The sequence below is a fragment of the Sus scrofa genome, chromosome 16, assembly GCF_054392235.1.
Source record: "Sus scrofa isolate SSC_HxYL_T2T_F1_AM1 chromosome 16, Sscrofa_HxYL_maternal_Yorkshire_Landrace_v2.0, whole genome shotgun sequence".
Classification (NCBI taxonomy): domain Eukaryota; kingdom Metazoa; phylum Chordata; class Mammalia; order Artiodactyla; family Suidae; genus Sus; species Sus scrofa.
In genome coordinates this window covers 84102673-84117627 of record NC_139398.1, presented here as the reverse complement: position 1 = coordinate 84117627, position 14955 = coordinate 84102673, and the positions used below count along the sequence as shown (strand labels likewise).

At 54.1% G+C, this 14955-nt stretch overlaps 1 protein-coding gene across 17 annotated transcripts in view; it reads right to left on the bottom strand.

Annotated features, from left to right (window-relative positions):
- The window catches only part of TNIP1 (TNFAIP3 interacting protein 1), a 53927-nt gene that overhangs the window by 11928 nt on the left and 27044 nt on the right, over positions 1-14955 (bottom strand). For 16 of the 17 annotated variants that reach the window (XM_085001534.1, XM_085001536.1, XM_085001537.1 and 13 more), the window contains 5 exon segments: positions 12412-12603; positions 8375-8469; positions 6679-6799; positions 2488-2577; positions 116-181 (listed from right to left, as the gene is read on the bottom strand). In XM_085001534.1, the coding sequence (XP_084857660.1) occupies positions 116-181; positions 2488-2577; positions 6679-6799; positions 8375-8469; positions 12412-12603 (564 nt within the window). 17 annotated transcript variants of the gene reach the window in all.

The following is a 14955-nucleotide window of genomic DNA, read 5'->3' as shown; positions in this document are numbered from 1 at the left end:
TCCAGGTTCAAGGCTGCTGCTGCGAGGGAGGAGGCACGCAGGGTGCTGGGAATGCCCCAAGGGCCCAGGCGAGAAGGCAGGGTCCAGCTTTGAGTTCCCATCACCCTCTCGCTACCTTCTGCTCGTACTGCTGCTTCATGGACCGGAAGTGCTGGTCCCATTGCTTGTTCACTTCCAGCAGCTGCAGGAGAGAGAACGGGGTTAGCAGGAGACAACAGAGAAGGACCAGCAAGAGCCAATTCCACCAACATCAGCTTTCCAGGTGTGCACAGCATGTGTGCACGGCAGCTACACGCACTGCCTGGTTCCTGCACTTCTCAAAAACATTCTTCAGGAGTTCCCTGGTGGTCTAGCGGTTAGGACTCAGCTTTCAACATTGCAGCTTGGGTTCGATCCCTGGCCTGGGAACTGGGATCCCACATTAGGCTGCTGCATGTTGCAGCCAAAACACACACACACACACACACACACACACACACACACACACACACCCCACTCCTCAAAGTAAGTCACCTTTATCAACTGCCACATTTTACCAACGCCAGGGAGGTGAGACTAATACCAAGATATCAAAACAGGGTATAATTTTGGTGTCGAATTATGGAACACACATCCATGTAGAGGGCAATTTGGGACCATGTATTAAAACTTCAAGTTCTCGGAGTTCCCGTCGTGGCTCAGTGGAAACAAATCTGACTAGTATCCATAAGGATGCAGGTTCGATCCCTGGCCTCGCTCAGTGGGTTAAGGATCGGGCATTGCTGTGAGCTGTGGTGTAGGTCGCAGATGCAGCTTGGATCTGGCATTGCTATGGCTGTGGTGTAGGCCAGCAGCTACAATTCCGATTTGTAGCTGCTAGCCTGGGAACCTCCATATGCCTCCAAAAAAGAAAAAAAGACAAAAACAAAACAAAAAACCTTCATGTTCTCATTCTCTTTAACTAAATAATTCCACTCCGAAAAAAATGTTCCCGAAAGAAGCACATGCCCAAGCGCCTAAAAAATGTGTGTATCGCTGACCATCCCAACAATGTTTATACCGAAAATAATCCAGAGGCCAACCAGAATATCAGAAGTAGGTTAAGAAAATTATACAATAAACAGAAAACGGAGCCCCGTGTAGCTACTTAATAAGCAGGGGTTTGAACTTCCCAGCGTGGCTCAGTGGAAACGGATCAGACTAGTATCCATGCAGGTGCCTTTTCTGGCCCTCCTCAGTGGGTTAAGGATCCGGTGCTGCCGTGAGCTGTGGTGTAGGTCAAAGATGCGGCTTCGATCTGGCATTGCTCTGGCTGTGATGTAGGCGGGTGGCTACACCTCTGATCAGAACCCTAGCCTGGGAACCTCCATGTGCTGCAGGTGTGCCCCCCCCCAAAAAATATCAGGGGTTTGATACATTGCCTCGTTCTAAGATGACAGTAATGATTTGACAGATCTTGATGTAACAATTCTTCCACGAAGAAAACAATCCAACATCATTAAATAAATAAATTGGGAGAGAGTAATCCCAATTTCAAAAACATTAATATATGATAAAAAGTACTCAGAATTAAAGGAATGTAGAGTATGTCTTATATATAAATAAATACCCACAAGGATACAGTTAATTTTAAGGAAAGAAAGAAGAAAGCAATCTGCAATGCAGTATGTATGGTGTTGTTTTTACAAACTTTGTATATGAGAAAGTACACAGACAAAACTGAAGAGTATGCAATGAACTGTTATCACCTCTGGTCATCTCTAGGAGGTGAGATTCTTTGTCTTTTTATAATGAACATGGTATTACTTTTATAATCAGAAAAAAATAACTTACAGTAATACAAAAAGAAAACTAAAATCACACGAACAAAAAAATCAATACAGCCTGACTTTCAAATGTGCTGGAGGAGCAGGAAGGGCAGGAAGGCCCAGGACTCGGACAAGGACCTGAGCTGCGTGGAGAGGAGGGGCTCAGTTTGAACAGAGAGGGGTGGACTCCCGCTTCTGGCCCAAACATACTGGGGATCGGGGACAGAGGACGAACAGGGAAGAGCCCAGCTTCTGGGGACTCTCAGCTGATCAGAAGCAGTGCTCCAAGCAGGCACGGGCTCACTCCTTCTGTGAGTCCCTCCCTGAACCAGCTACGCAGTGCCAGATGAACCCCAGATGCCCCGCTCCTGAGGCTGAAACTTGCCTCTTTGGACAACCTCTTTCTACCATCAGGAACCTTCCTAAAAGTTCTTCCCCTCCCCTAACCCCCAATTTGAGGCCAGGCCCCAATGCCACCTCTTCAGAATGACTCTTGCAGGCAGGGGGACTGATCAGGAGATGGAGCCCAGGCCAAGGCTGTATGTCTCACCCATGGGCAGATGGTTCAGCGGTCACCATGGCAACTCATCACGGAGATCTGGGACCAGCTAGACGCGGGGGCTGGGAAGGGCCTTTGTCCTGCTGGTGCTAGGAGGGAGGCAGGGTCTCCCCGACTACCACCACCCTCTCTGGTACCTACCTCTGTGCGCTGCTGCTCCAGCATCCTCACTTTCTTCTCAGCTGCTCCCAAGGCCCCCACCTCTGGGATTTTACCTTCTGACATGCCAGCCTGAGAAGAAGACAGAGGGGCCTTCAGCAAAGCCTCCAATAACAACTCTCTCACCACGCGGTGCTCCTCTAAGGCTGCTCACCCCTGAGACCCAGGCTTCCATCCCCTGCCTCTCCACCCTTCCACCCACCAGGACATGGCTCCTCGGCCCGGCCATGACTGAGCCCCTTCAGGAAGTCCACGGAGATCACTATTCCCCTCTCTCACCCTCGGTGGCTCCTAGGCCCTTCGGTCCCTCTTCCCCTCCCCTCCCCACAGCCACTTCTTTCCTTGCTCTGGCTGCATCTCTAAGGTGCTGCCGGCTGCCCTCCCCTCCCCCACCCATTTGCCCCAAATCTTCTGGCCTGGAAGGCAAAAGTTACACACTTTTTTTTTTTTGTCTTTTTAGGGCCACACCTTTGGCATATGGAGGTTCCCAGGCTAGGGGTCTAATCAGAGCTGTTGCTGCCAGCCTACACCAGAGCTACAGCCAACACCAGATCCAAGCTGCATCTGCAGCCTACACTACAGCTCACGGCAACACCAGATCCTTAACCCACTGAGCGAGGCCAGGGATCAAACCCGTAACCTTGTGGTTCATAGTCGGATTCGTTTCCAGTGCGCCATGATGGGAAATCCCCTATTTAAAAAAATTTTTTTTAGAGATAGACAAATAAATAAGGATGTGTGTGCATGTGTGATTAGTACATGTATTTCCTAGCTCTGACCGCTGAGAGGGCCTGAAGCAGTGTCACTCCAGTAACAATGAGCACAGATCTTTGGTTTCTAAGTACCACTCTTCAAGGAAAAGACACAGGGCTCCTTGGAGAAGTGGTTAGTTTCAGGGGTGGGGCAGGAAAACCAGAACGTGAATATGGAGCAATTTATGGTGCCAGAAAGTAAAGAAGTGCAGAAGAAGAAGAAGAAGAAAAAGAAGAAGAAAGGCATATCAAATGGGCACAGAAGACAACCTGAAAGGGCTTCCGACAACCAAAGTTGAAACGATTTGAACAAGAAAATAAATTGTGACAGTGTTGGATTATAAACCAAAGAATAAAATAAATACCCTTAAAGTCCGTACTGCTAGAAAAGAACAGATGAATCAATAAACAATAGGGTAGAAGGGACAAGAGGAATTCCAATTGGGAAAGAGAGAAGGAGTGAGGGAAATACAACGTCTCCATTAGAATGTTACAGTGATAATGCCGAAATCCACCAGTGGATACTGAAATTAGTCTAAGGAGAAAGGGGACATCTGCAGTTTCAGCGTTTCCCTCAAAAATAAGTAGTTCTTAATTACAAATGGAAAACCAGTGCCCTCACCGTGGAGAAAGCTGACAGACACGCCCTTCGCCAAACGATCGAGACCGACAGTAAACAGACACACGGACATCATGTACCCTGGACATGATGAAAGATGCCGCTCCTGTGACTTCCTGATCCAAAAATCCACAACATCGGTCTACTCGTGAGAAAACGTCAGAGAAACCCAAATGGAGGGCCATTCTGCAGGATAACTGGCCAGTATAACTCTAAAGGCTCAAGCTCCTGAAAGACAAAGACCCACCGGAACCGTCACAGCCAGAGGAGACTAGGGCCGGGACGACTCAGTGCAATGTGGGATCCTGGCGCAGAAAAAGGACATGAGGGACAGACTGGTGAACTCTGAACAAAGGCTGCAATTTAGTTAATAGTATTATGCCAGCGTTCGTTTCCTGGTTTTGATCGGTGACCCACGGTTCCTAAAGACGTTAAGGGGTGGGGGCATGGGCACTCCCTGGACTATTTGGCCACTCTTTTGTAAGTCTAAAGTTACCCCCAAATTAAAAGCTAAAAAAAAAAGGTTTTTTTTGTTTGTTTTTTGTTTTCTTTTAAACAGGAAGGGTTGAAGTGACACGGCAGAATGACACTAGCAATCCAGAAAGCGAACACCAGCTCTATCTCCAAGGCCTTGCGAGATGCAGGCCAAGACCCACGTCCTCTCTGGGCCTCGGTACAAAATCACACAGGAGACGCCCCACAGCATTCCTCTTGGAGTCTTTGACCACATTCTCCCTAGTCTCTGCCTTCCCATCCCCTTCCACCTTCCCCTGGGGCTTGGGGTGGGACTTGAGTGTACAGCGGGTGGGGCTTGAACGCCCCCTACAGGCTAAAGTCTGTAAGTACACCCGGAGAACCGGGGAGCCGAGGGGAGAGGGCCGGGGGAGCCCTCCAGGGAAGGTCACCTCCTTCTCTGGAGAAAAGTGAGAGATGCGTCTGCCCCTAGAGGCTCACGGCCTCCTGGAGGGGAGCTGCACCTACCACTACTGGGGAAGGAGGAAGAGGGGGTGCTATGTGCCTGGGGGTGCACCCTTAACCTCCACATAGAAGAGAAGGGTCAGCCGAATCTGGCTGCGGGCACCAGAGCTGCCGTTAAAACGACAACCAAAGTTTCCTGTTTACCACGTGCCAAGTGCTCAAGCTACATCATAGACATCACATCACCGAATCTTCCATCGACCCTCCGAGGGACCTGTTATCGCCATGGTCCAGAGGAGGAAACTGAGGCCAGAGAGTGTGTGTAACTCATCCGAGGTGGCAGCACTGGCAAGAAGGAGAGCCAGTATTCCACCCACAGGCAACTCCAGGGCCCAGGCGAGGCCACTGCCTGTGACGCGAGCCTCCAAACGGACCTTCCTCCCCAGCGGGGCAGTAAGAGCACCTGGTCTTTAGAGAAGTCAAGCAGGATGGCTCGAGGTTAAGGGCTTGGAAGAGTGAAGACACTTGCCCATACACTTCTGAGAACGCAGTGGGGGTCAGCAAAGACCACGAGTCACGTCCACCAGAGAGCCCACGGGCAGGGTCTGACGTGAGGGGTGAATGGAAGATGAGAGAGGCCTCAGGCGCTGGGATGCGGAAGGCCACCCATCAGCACGTCGCCCACCTGCACCTGTCTGCCTGAGGGTGGATATGGGCGTCTTGATGACGTGATGCCACAGGACCTGTCCAAACCTCCCGCCATCACTGTCTCGTGGAGTTAAGAGTCCCAGCCCTGCCTCCCTGACACGTAGAGGGGAGACCCAAGTCAGATAACGAATCTGCAAATCCTGGGGAAACGCGACGCTGTTAGAGTAATAAGGAATTAAGTTATTAGGATAATTATCACTATTATATAGGTGTGGGGTTTGTTAAAAGGCATAAGGCCTGCTGTGCAGCCATTAAAAAATGTGTCAGGGCGTTCCTGTCGTGGCGCAGCGGAAACAAATCTGACTAGGAACCACGAGGTTGCGGGTTCGATCCCTGGCCTCGCTCAGTGGGTTTAGGATCGGGCGTTACTGTGGCTGTGGTATAGGCCAGTAGCAATAGCTCTGATTAGACCCCTAGCCTGGGAACCTCCATGTGCCATGGGTGTGGCCCTAAAAAGACAAAAGACAAAGAAACAAACCCCCCAAAAACATGTCAGTCAAAAGCTGGGACTCAGCTCTGCAGCAAGGCACAGACGAGGCAAGGGGACAGCCAGCTCCCACTCAGGAAAGCTGCATGGGAGCCAGGCTGGGTGCGGCAGAGGGAAGGGGGCAGGTGGGCCAGCGCTGGCAGGCCATGCCCAACCGGTCCACACCCTCCTCCTGGCACGTCAGAGGCTCCTGGGCACAATCACAGGAGCTTAACAGAGTCCCTCGCGGACTTTTTCAACTAACACCCTAATTCCACTAGGAGTGTCTGAGACAGCAAACTGACTCTTGGGAGCCACCCTGGAAGAGACCTTGACAAACTGGAATGGGCTCAGGCGATGTGCCCAGACTGCACGAATGACGCGGCACGGCCTTCATGAGCAATGACCGAGGAACTGTGGCTACTCTGCCTCAAGAAGAAGTGTGGAGGGGCCACGGAGCCACGGTCACGGCCAGCAGCCCGAGAGTGTGTCCCAGGGACTAGGATGCTCCATGTGGCAGGTGGCAGAACAAAGGCTGAGGAGTGGAAGCTCCAGGCGGGGGGAGCCGTCGGGCTGAGGCGGGGAAATGGCATCTACAACTGGAACCTTCCAACAGGGAGACTGGCTGCGACACAAGGTGATGAGCCCACTGCCCGCGGGGGCCGGGCGCCAGCCGTGGGGTGCTGGGGAAGGCGTTTCTGACCACGTACCTGCTGCTGCGCGGCCAGCCCCTTCTTGCCTGCTCCTTCCATCTTGGGTGAGCCCGGCCGCCCGGAGGCACCCTCTTGGCCACTGTTCATCAACAGCTTCCTGAGCTCCAGGTTTTCCTCCCTGGGGTGGAGGCAAACAGAGAGGTCATAAGGCTGGTCCGGGGCCGAGGAGCCTGGGGGCCTTGGACCTACGACTCATCTGAGTTGCTGCTGAGTCCTGGGGGGTACGGTGTGTCCCCGAGACCTGGCAGACCCACAGAGGGCATCCTTCCGCCCCTTTGCTAGGCTTCCCTCGAAGTCTCTGACGCTCACCCGACAGGGGTTTCCCAAGCGTGGGGTATCTGGATACACAACATCGTCAGGATACGCCCACGCGACGGGAAACAACCCTGGGTTATTTGAGAAAGTTACACTCTTCTCGATTAGCCTCAGACTTCCTGCGAGGAGCGCAAGAAAAGTCTCTGTTTGGTGCTGTTAGGTTCTGAGCGCCTCTCTTGAGGACCTGCTGGTCTCCCGTGTTAGCAGAAAACGAACAGCCTCCAGGCTCAGAGCCTCCAGGAGGCAATTCACCAGAATTAATTCACATCCTTCCATTTTTGTCGTATTTATTGTTGGATGTATGGTCGATTTTTTCCAGTAATGCTGTTTTCCAGGTACTCTACCACAAGTTTTCTTTACCGCAATTTTAAGTAAAAACATGATGCAAGTTAAATTCTCAAGTAAGGGATAAGGTAAGTGATATCAGACATAGACAAATGGTGAGGTGGATTCGGGTGTGACTGAAATACGGAAAATATTTCTTTGTATTCTATCTGCCAGCTGGTTTCCATGTAACAACAGGAACGCAGAGAAGTGAGGGGCTTCCCCACAGCCTTGCAGTGGGGACTTGTACCCTTGCCTTCTAATCAAGAGTCCTTCCTCCAGCCTGGGTTTTTGGATCCATAGGTGGAGTCATCATGGCTGTAAAACTCCCACTGTTTTGGCCACCCAGCAGTAAATAAATATAAGCTGATTCAGAACGGCAGTGGTTCACATGACTCCCCCGGGCCGCAGTGTCTCTGCGCGGTGAGGGGTTTGGCCCACGGGATCTCAAAGGGCCCTTCAAGCTCGGATAGTCAAGATTAGTATTTCTCCAGCGTACTCCTGGGCCCACCTAGATCCTAATCACAGAGACCCACCGGAAAATGCAGGGGCCTAGGTCTCGCCCCAGACCCACTGAATCACAATCTCAGAATAGGAGGGACAGGTGGGAGGGTACACTTGTAATAACTTTCCTGATCCTCAGTGACCTGATGCACGATTAAGTCTGAGACCCAGGAGCCCAGATCAACCATCCCTGCGTGTTCTCAGGAGCACAGAGCAGGACAGGACGGTGACCAGCAGGGGGCAGAAGACTCCAGAGCCCTCTCTCCAACAGCCAGCTGGCCACGGTGAACAGGCTGGGAGGACAAGTTCCCAAGGAAGCAAGGCACTTTGTACAGACCTTCGTCTGAAGCTCTTAAAGCACTTTATAAGCAAACACTCCCCGAGGTATTAAAAGGGCAGAGAGAAAACACCAACATACCCAAGGAGAAGGACCCAGAGACCTGAAATCCAAAGCAGGGCTCTGGTCACAGGGCTCAGAGCTCTTAGCTCAGAAGTCAGTGCCAGGCACCACTGCTCTCCTCCTGCCCTTCTCGGAGAAGCCTGGACTTACCGCAGCCTCTCAGCAGCCTGATCCCGCTGTTCCAGGCCCTTGTCCAGCTTGGCCTTCAGAGCCTCGTTTTCCTTTCGAAGCTGCTCACACAGGGTCTGCAGAGCAGAGAGAGGGAGATGGAGCACAGGGAAAGGCAGGCTGATGAGGACGGGGAGGCGCGACGGCCACGCCAGGTCCCGGCACCGTGTCCCCTGTGCATGGCCTCACCTATCCCTCCTGGGACAGCAGGAGCCACGCCACGAGGCCCCTCCAGGCTCCTCTCTGCCTCCTTTTTCCCTCATGAGGACTGAGCGAGAATCAGCCGCAGGGCCTTCTGGTCCTCCACGGCACAGAACGCTATCCCCTTCCTCCTTCACTGCTGTCCCAAAGCCTAGAAGGCTCTTCCTCTCCAGCCTTCCCCTGGCTGACTTCTACTCCTGCTCCAAGTCGTCGCCGAAATGGCACCTCCTCAAAGAAGGTCTCCCCGATTCCCGCATCTCAGGTGGGTTAGGTCGCCTCCACTCTCCTCGCTCCCGGTCCCCTGCGCCCACCCTGGCTGGTACCCGCGACAATGAGAGCTAAAGAACCATGAGCCATGACTTTCTCAGTGTCTGCCCCCCTCCTAGTCCACGCGCTCCCAGACGGCTGGGACCCAGCCCCAGCCCACCCACACCCTGCTGGATCCCCAGCTCCATGCTTAACTCCCCTCAAGGAACACAGGACTGAATGGCTAAAATGGCCAAGTGAAGGAAGGAAGAGTTAAGACCTCCTAGTCAAGAATCTAGGAGGCCTAGAGCTTAGCTGACCGGGAGAGTGGGGACGGCTTCCGGGGTGCGAGGCTGTCCGGTGGCAAGTGGGAAGGCAGGGCCCTTGGCCAAGACCTCACCAATTCCCCGGTGTGGCTCAGAAGGCCCTCGCTTCTGAGACACAGTTCCCTCCCCGACGAAGTGGGACAAATGCGCCGTCCCTGCCTCCTTTATAGGGCAGCTGTGAGGACAAACAGGACGGGGAGAGAAAAAGCGCCCTGCGAGCTGCCGGCCCCTGAGACATTTGAGGACTGGTGTTCCAAGCGCTGCGAGGGGCGGGCATGGAAGATGGGCAGCCAGACTCGGGCCCACGGATGGAGGCAGGTGCTGCTGACCAGGAATATGGTGATGCTGGGTCACCTTTCAACAAACAGCCAGTGAGCACCCAACCCTGCCCTACACATGGCCAGGGGCCCCTCCCCTCACTGCCCTGTTGGAGTCCCACAGCTTCCTCAGAGCCCTATGAAATGTGCCTCTATTTTAGAGGCAGACTACTGCAGGTGGGATGATTTATAGGAGCTTGTACAGCTGTGAAGAATCACCACTGGTGGAGTTCCCATCGTGGCTCAGCGGAAATGCACCAGTATCCAGGAGGATACGGGTTCAATCCCTGGCCCTGCTCAGTGGGTCAAAGAACCCAGCACTGCCGTGAGCTGTAGTGTAGGTTGCAGATGTGGGTTGGATCCGGCATTGTTGTGGCTGTGGCGCAGGCCAGCAGCTGTAGCTCCGATTTGACCCCTAGCCTGGGAACCTCCATATGCTGCAGGGGAGGCCCATAGAAAGCAAAAAAAAAAAAGAAAGAAAGAAAATCACCGCGAGAATTAAACTCCATCTGGAGACCCTAAACAGTGCTGCTTCTGGGATGTAGAAGGAGGCAGCAGCCTGGGAGCTGGGCTGGGGCAGGAACGGTGAGCAGTATTCACCAGACCTACTACCTGTGCCCTTCAGGTCCATTTCCCAGGCTGGGCACAGTCACGTGACTAGCTCCGGCCAATGAGAGGTGAGTGGAAGTGACAGGTGTTACAGCGGGGCTGGCCCAGGGACAATTCCCTGGTCTCTGCCGCCCCGTGGCTGCCTCGTATTCCAAAGGGCATGAGACATCTGGGGCCCCTGTCAGCCTGTGGAGCAGAAGACAAGCCCCTGCCACACAGAACATGAGGGAAAGCTTTTACGTTCTCCAGGAGTATTTAAGAGTTCTTTGCTTCCGCAGCAAAACCTAGCCCTTCCTGACTAACAACGGGGAGACCTGGGAAGGCGGGATGGAGGAGATAGCCTGGAACTGTGTGTGCTCAGACAGTGGGAACAGAAAACCACTGTGACCGGCTGCACTGCCCAGCAGGGGCCTGGGCGCCATACCTGGCCTTGGAAACGCTGAGTAATCCCAAAAACAAATCAATGAATAAATGAGGAAGAACTGGATTAATCTGCTTCCACCCAAAGGCTTGGCACATACCCAGGATGCCATGGCCCTGGGCGGGGCCTCTGGGGAACAGAACGTCCTGCCCCGGTCACTAAGGGAAGGCCCGGATGAAAGCTCTGCACTGTCCACGCTTGCGGGCTAGAGGGCTGTTTCCTCTGAGTCTCTAGGCAAACGCCATGCGCACACAGCAGACAGAGGATGTCGCAAAGGCCAACGCTTTCCATCAAAGAGGCCAAGAGAGCTCACGTGTGAGTTCATTTGTTCATTCATTCACCACATGCCCGTTCGGCACCCACCATGTGTCAAGACACCAGCATACAACAGTGAATATGATGAGAAGCTACTGGCCCCTCTCGGCAGGCCGGTAGCGGAGAGCATTAGAGAAAACAAAAAAAATGCAAAGGAAATAAACCACTTAGTAAAATGATTACAAACTGTGATAACAGCTAAGAAGGAAACAGACATGAGTCTGATACAAAAACAGGGCTTGGCAAGATCCCTTCTGGGTATTGATCCCCATTTGAAAGCTGAAGAGCTGACACTCAGGAGTGAGCCTGCCCCAGGCAGTGCACCAGGTTCGCCTCCCCAGGGCTCAGCCTTGACACCGCTGAGCCTGGCTGACATCTGAAAGCTGTCTCCCGGGACCTGGCCCGGCCCTCCAGGCTCCAATCACTCCTCCAGCCTCCAGCGGTGGGCGGGAGTCCCGTGCTTTCCCCAGAGTCCTCTGCTCCCCACAGCTCTCCTCACGCCTGCCTCCAGCCTGGACGCCCCCCTGCTCTTGTCCACCCAGGTCCTCCCCAAGGCAGCACACAGTGGACACCCCAGCCCCACGGTCAAGTGTGCACCCCCATGTTTGCTGACGTGAGTGAGACCACAGGGCGGCGACTGGCCCAGAGGAGGGTCTAGGAGGGAGGAGGAAGCCTTGGGGTTACAGCGCCATCACGGAGGCGACAGGTGCTCAGCTCTGAGCGGGGCCTCGGAGCCTCCGTCTCACCATCTGTGAATCCTTCCCCACCTCCAAGCCCTCAAAGCTCAGAACCCCGGCCCAGTGTGAAGGGCCCATCTCCACAGAAGCCTAACAGCCACCACCTCTCGAGTGCTTACTCTGCTGTGGGCTGTACTGGGGCTTCATTTCACACTCGCAGCAGTCCCCAAAGGGACGGATTTCCAGCCCCATGTTCCTGAGGAGGATGGCGGGGGACAGGGAGAGACTCGTCCAAGGTCAGAGAGCAATAAAGAGTCACTCCCGGAACCAAAGACCACACGGCCCCAAGGTCTGGCCTCGGGAGGAAATCTGACCTCATTCCCACAGCACAGGGAGGGTTAGAAAGGAAGCCTTCTCCATGGGAAGGCAGGCTGGGAGGGCAGGGGCAGCACGGACGTTGGAAGATGACAGACTGAGGTTCAAATCAAGCAGTACCACCCACTAGCTGGGGCGCCTTAGGCAAACAAACAAAGATCACCTCCGGAGGGGGGGATAATGACCGTCCCACCTCCAGCGGCAGGGACAGGACACCCTGGGGGGACCTGCGCCGGTTCCCTCCCTTCCCCACCTGATGTGGAGGACAAAGGCAGGGCCGATCAGCCACAGCCTCGAGGGGCCCCAACCACGAAACTTGCATCGTCCACCCATTATGTCCCAATTTCCTTCCTCTTCCTCGTCCCTTCCCACAACTTCCCTACGCTGCTCGCTGCCCCGAACAAGACGCCCAAGCTGGGCCCCGCCCTCCCCCTCGGAAGTCCCCGTGGTACCCTGGACTCCCCAGACGAGCTGGAGGAAGTGGAGGGAAACCACGCCGATCCCGGGCCGCCCTCCGCCGGCCCAGGCTCACCTGCAGGATGGAGGTACGCTGCTCGTTCTTGTGCACCTTGGAGGCCAGCCGGTTGAATTCCAGGGCCATGCGGCCCAGGTGCATGAAGAGCTGGCTGTGGTCCGACTCCTCGGCGCACACGCTCAGGGTGGTCTCCAGGCGCTGCAGGTGCAACATCAGGTTGCCGTCCTCGTGGGGCAGGGGGCCCAGCTCCTGGGGTGTGGGGAGGGGGACATGGACCACTCTCACCAGGGTCTGGCAGGTGCCACCAGCCATTCTCCCTCCACGCCCCCATTCCTCATGACTCAGTTTCCCCCTCTGATCAGGGAAATTCTTCAATTGCGCAGGCTCCCCACAGGGCAGGACCCGGGACTCCCAGGCCCCTGGCAGGCTTACCAGTGGTGGAGCCACCTTCCTCCCACACTCTGGGCCTCACCAAGTGCCAGTGGCTAAGTCACTTGTCCACTGGGCCTCAGAACCGTCATCTACTAGATGTATGTGCCCCTTTTCTTCCCTTCCACCCCGCGGGGTTCTGAGGCTGGTGAAATGACGCACGAAGGTAGCAAGCCCAGGAAAGGCGTAAGGCTCCATATACAGCACCACTTCCTCAACTCAGGAAGCCTTGACCAGGGAGCCACACAGAAACCAAAGCCATCTGAATATTATGTCTGGATAGTCCCTTCTGGAAAATGGTCCAAGCATTCATCAGCTTCTCAGAGGACCCAAGACGCAAAATATGTTAGGAATTATAGCTTGAGACAGTTCAAAGAATCCTGATCTACGGAGTTCCCATCATGGCTCAGCAGAAACGAATCCGATTAGGAACCATGAGGTTGTGGGTTCGATCCCTGGCCTCACTCAGTGGGTTAAGGTTCTGGCGTTGTCATGAGCTGTGGTGTAGGTCACAGATGCAGCTCGGATCCTGTGTGGCTGTGGCTATGGTGTAGGCCGGCAGCTGTAGCTCCGATTTGACCCCTAGCCCGGGAACCTCCATATGTTGCGGGTGCCGCCCTAAAAAGCAAAAAATCAAAATAATTAAAAAAAAAAAAAAAGAATCCTGCTTTAGTAGAGAATGTAAAAAATGAAGCAAATTGTGGGCAAGACACTCGAATCTCAGAATCAATCTCTCTCTCCTCTCCATCTCTCTGTCCAGAACACTCTTACCAAAGACAGTTCCTCAGTTATGCCCACTCCGTGGCCAAGGATCCAGAGAGCCGCCCGACAACTGACTACATCAAGCCTGGCTCCACAGCCAGGTGTCCGAGTCCTCACCGTCCCCTGCCCAAGCCCCGCCCCCCCATGCCAGGCCCCAGGCCTCCTCATGCTGCCTTTCCATGGGGTCCCCTCTGCTCATCGTCCCCAGCCCTGCCCACGCTTCAGCTGCACAGCAGGCCTCCCCTAAACATTTATAGGAGTCACAGGCTGTCAGAGCCATGGGGAGCCTCAGGGTTCAGGCTCAGAAATCAAGACATAGGGAGAAGGAACTTGCCCCAAGTCACCTAACGAATCAGCAGCAGAGCCAAGACCGGAACTCGTGACCTCCTGTGTCCGGCCTCCACAGCAGTGGCAATGCCCTGAGAGCCACAGCGTGGTGTCCAGTGGATGCCTAAGTAATGCTGTTAGCATCTTCTAACAGGTGCTGCTGCGGCTTCAGTTCTGCCTTCATTCCCCCACCACCTCTTTCCACAAGGGATCTGAGGTGGTAAGCCGTGTTCTCTTTAAGGCTCAGGAACTGCCTCACAGGAGTTCCCATCGTGGCGCAGTGGTTGACGAATCCGACTAGGAACCATGAGGTTGCAGGTTCGGTCCCTGGCCTTGCTCAGTGGGTTAAGGATCTAGCATTGCCATGAGCTGTGGTGTAGGTCCGAGATGAGGCTTGGATCCCACGTTGCTGTGGCTCTGGCGTAGGCTGCTGGCGGCTACAGCTCCAATTAGACCCCCTAGCCTGGGAACCTCCATATGCGCAGGAAGCAGTCCTAGAAAAGGCAAAAAAAGGAATTGCTTCATCCCTTGACTTCTCTGACTGGACTCAAGCTCCCAGAAGATAGGAAGGCTGTCCTGCCTTTGCTCAGCACAGACTAGGCACGTGCTGGGGCTAAAGAGCAACCTAGTAATGAGATGAAATCCAAAGCCATAGAGTGAAATTCTGAGAAGAGGGTCTTGCCCCCTCAGCCAATTTCTCAGACCCCTCAGGGACAGAACAGGACAAGGGGACAGAAGTTCCCAGGAGACAAAACACAAAACCTTTCTAATGCTCAGAGCTGCCTAGTGCTGTGACGAGCCCCCTGTCTCTGAAGGCATGCTAGTGTAAGCTGGATGACAACCTGTTGGGGACCTTGCACTGGGGACGGAGACACACAAGATGCAGTCAGTCAGTGAACTAAAGAGCAGCCTCTGTGCCCCAAATCCTCGGTGGAACAGGCAGTGTAGACCAAGGTTATCAGTGGAGGGTGAGGCCACTTAATGCCCGTATTACAAACAAAAAATCTCAACGTGATCAAGGAAGGAAGAGACAGTGGGACTTAAGAACCTATAAAGAACATTCCACACCTTTCTCAGTGATTC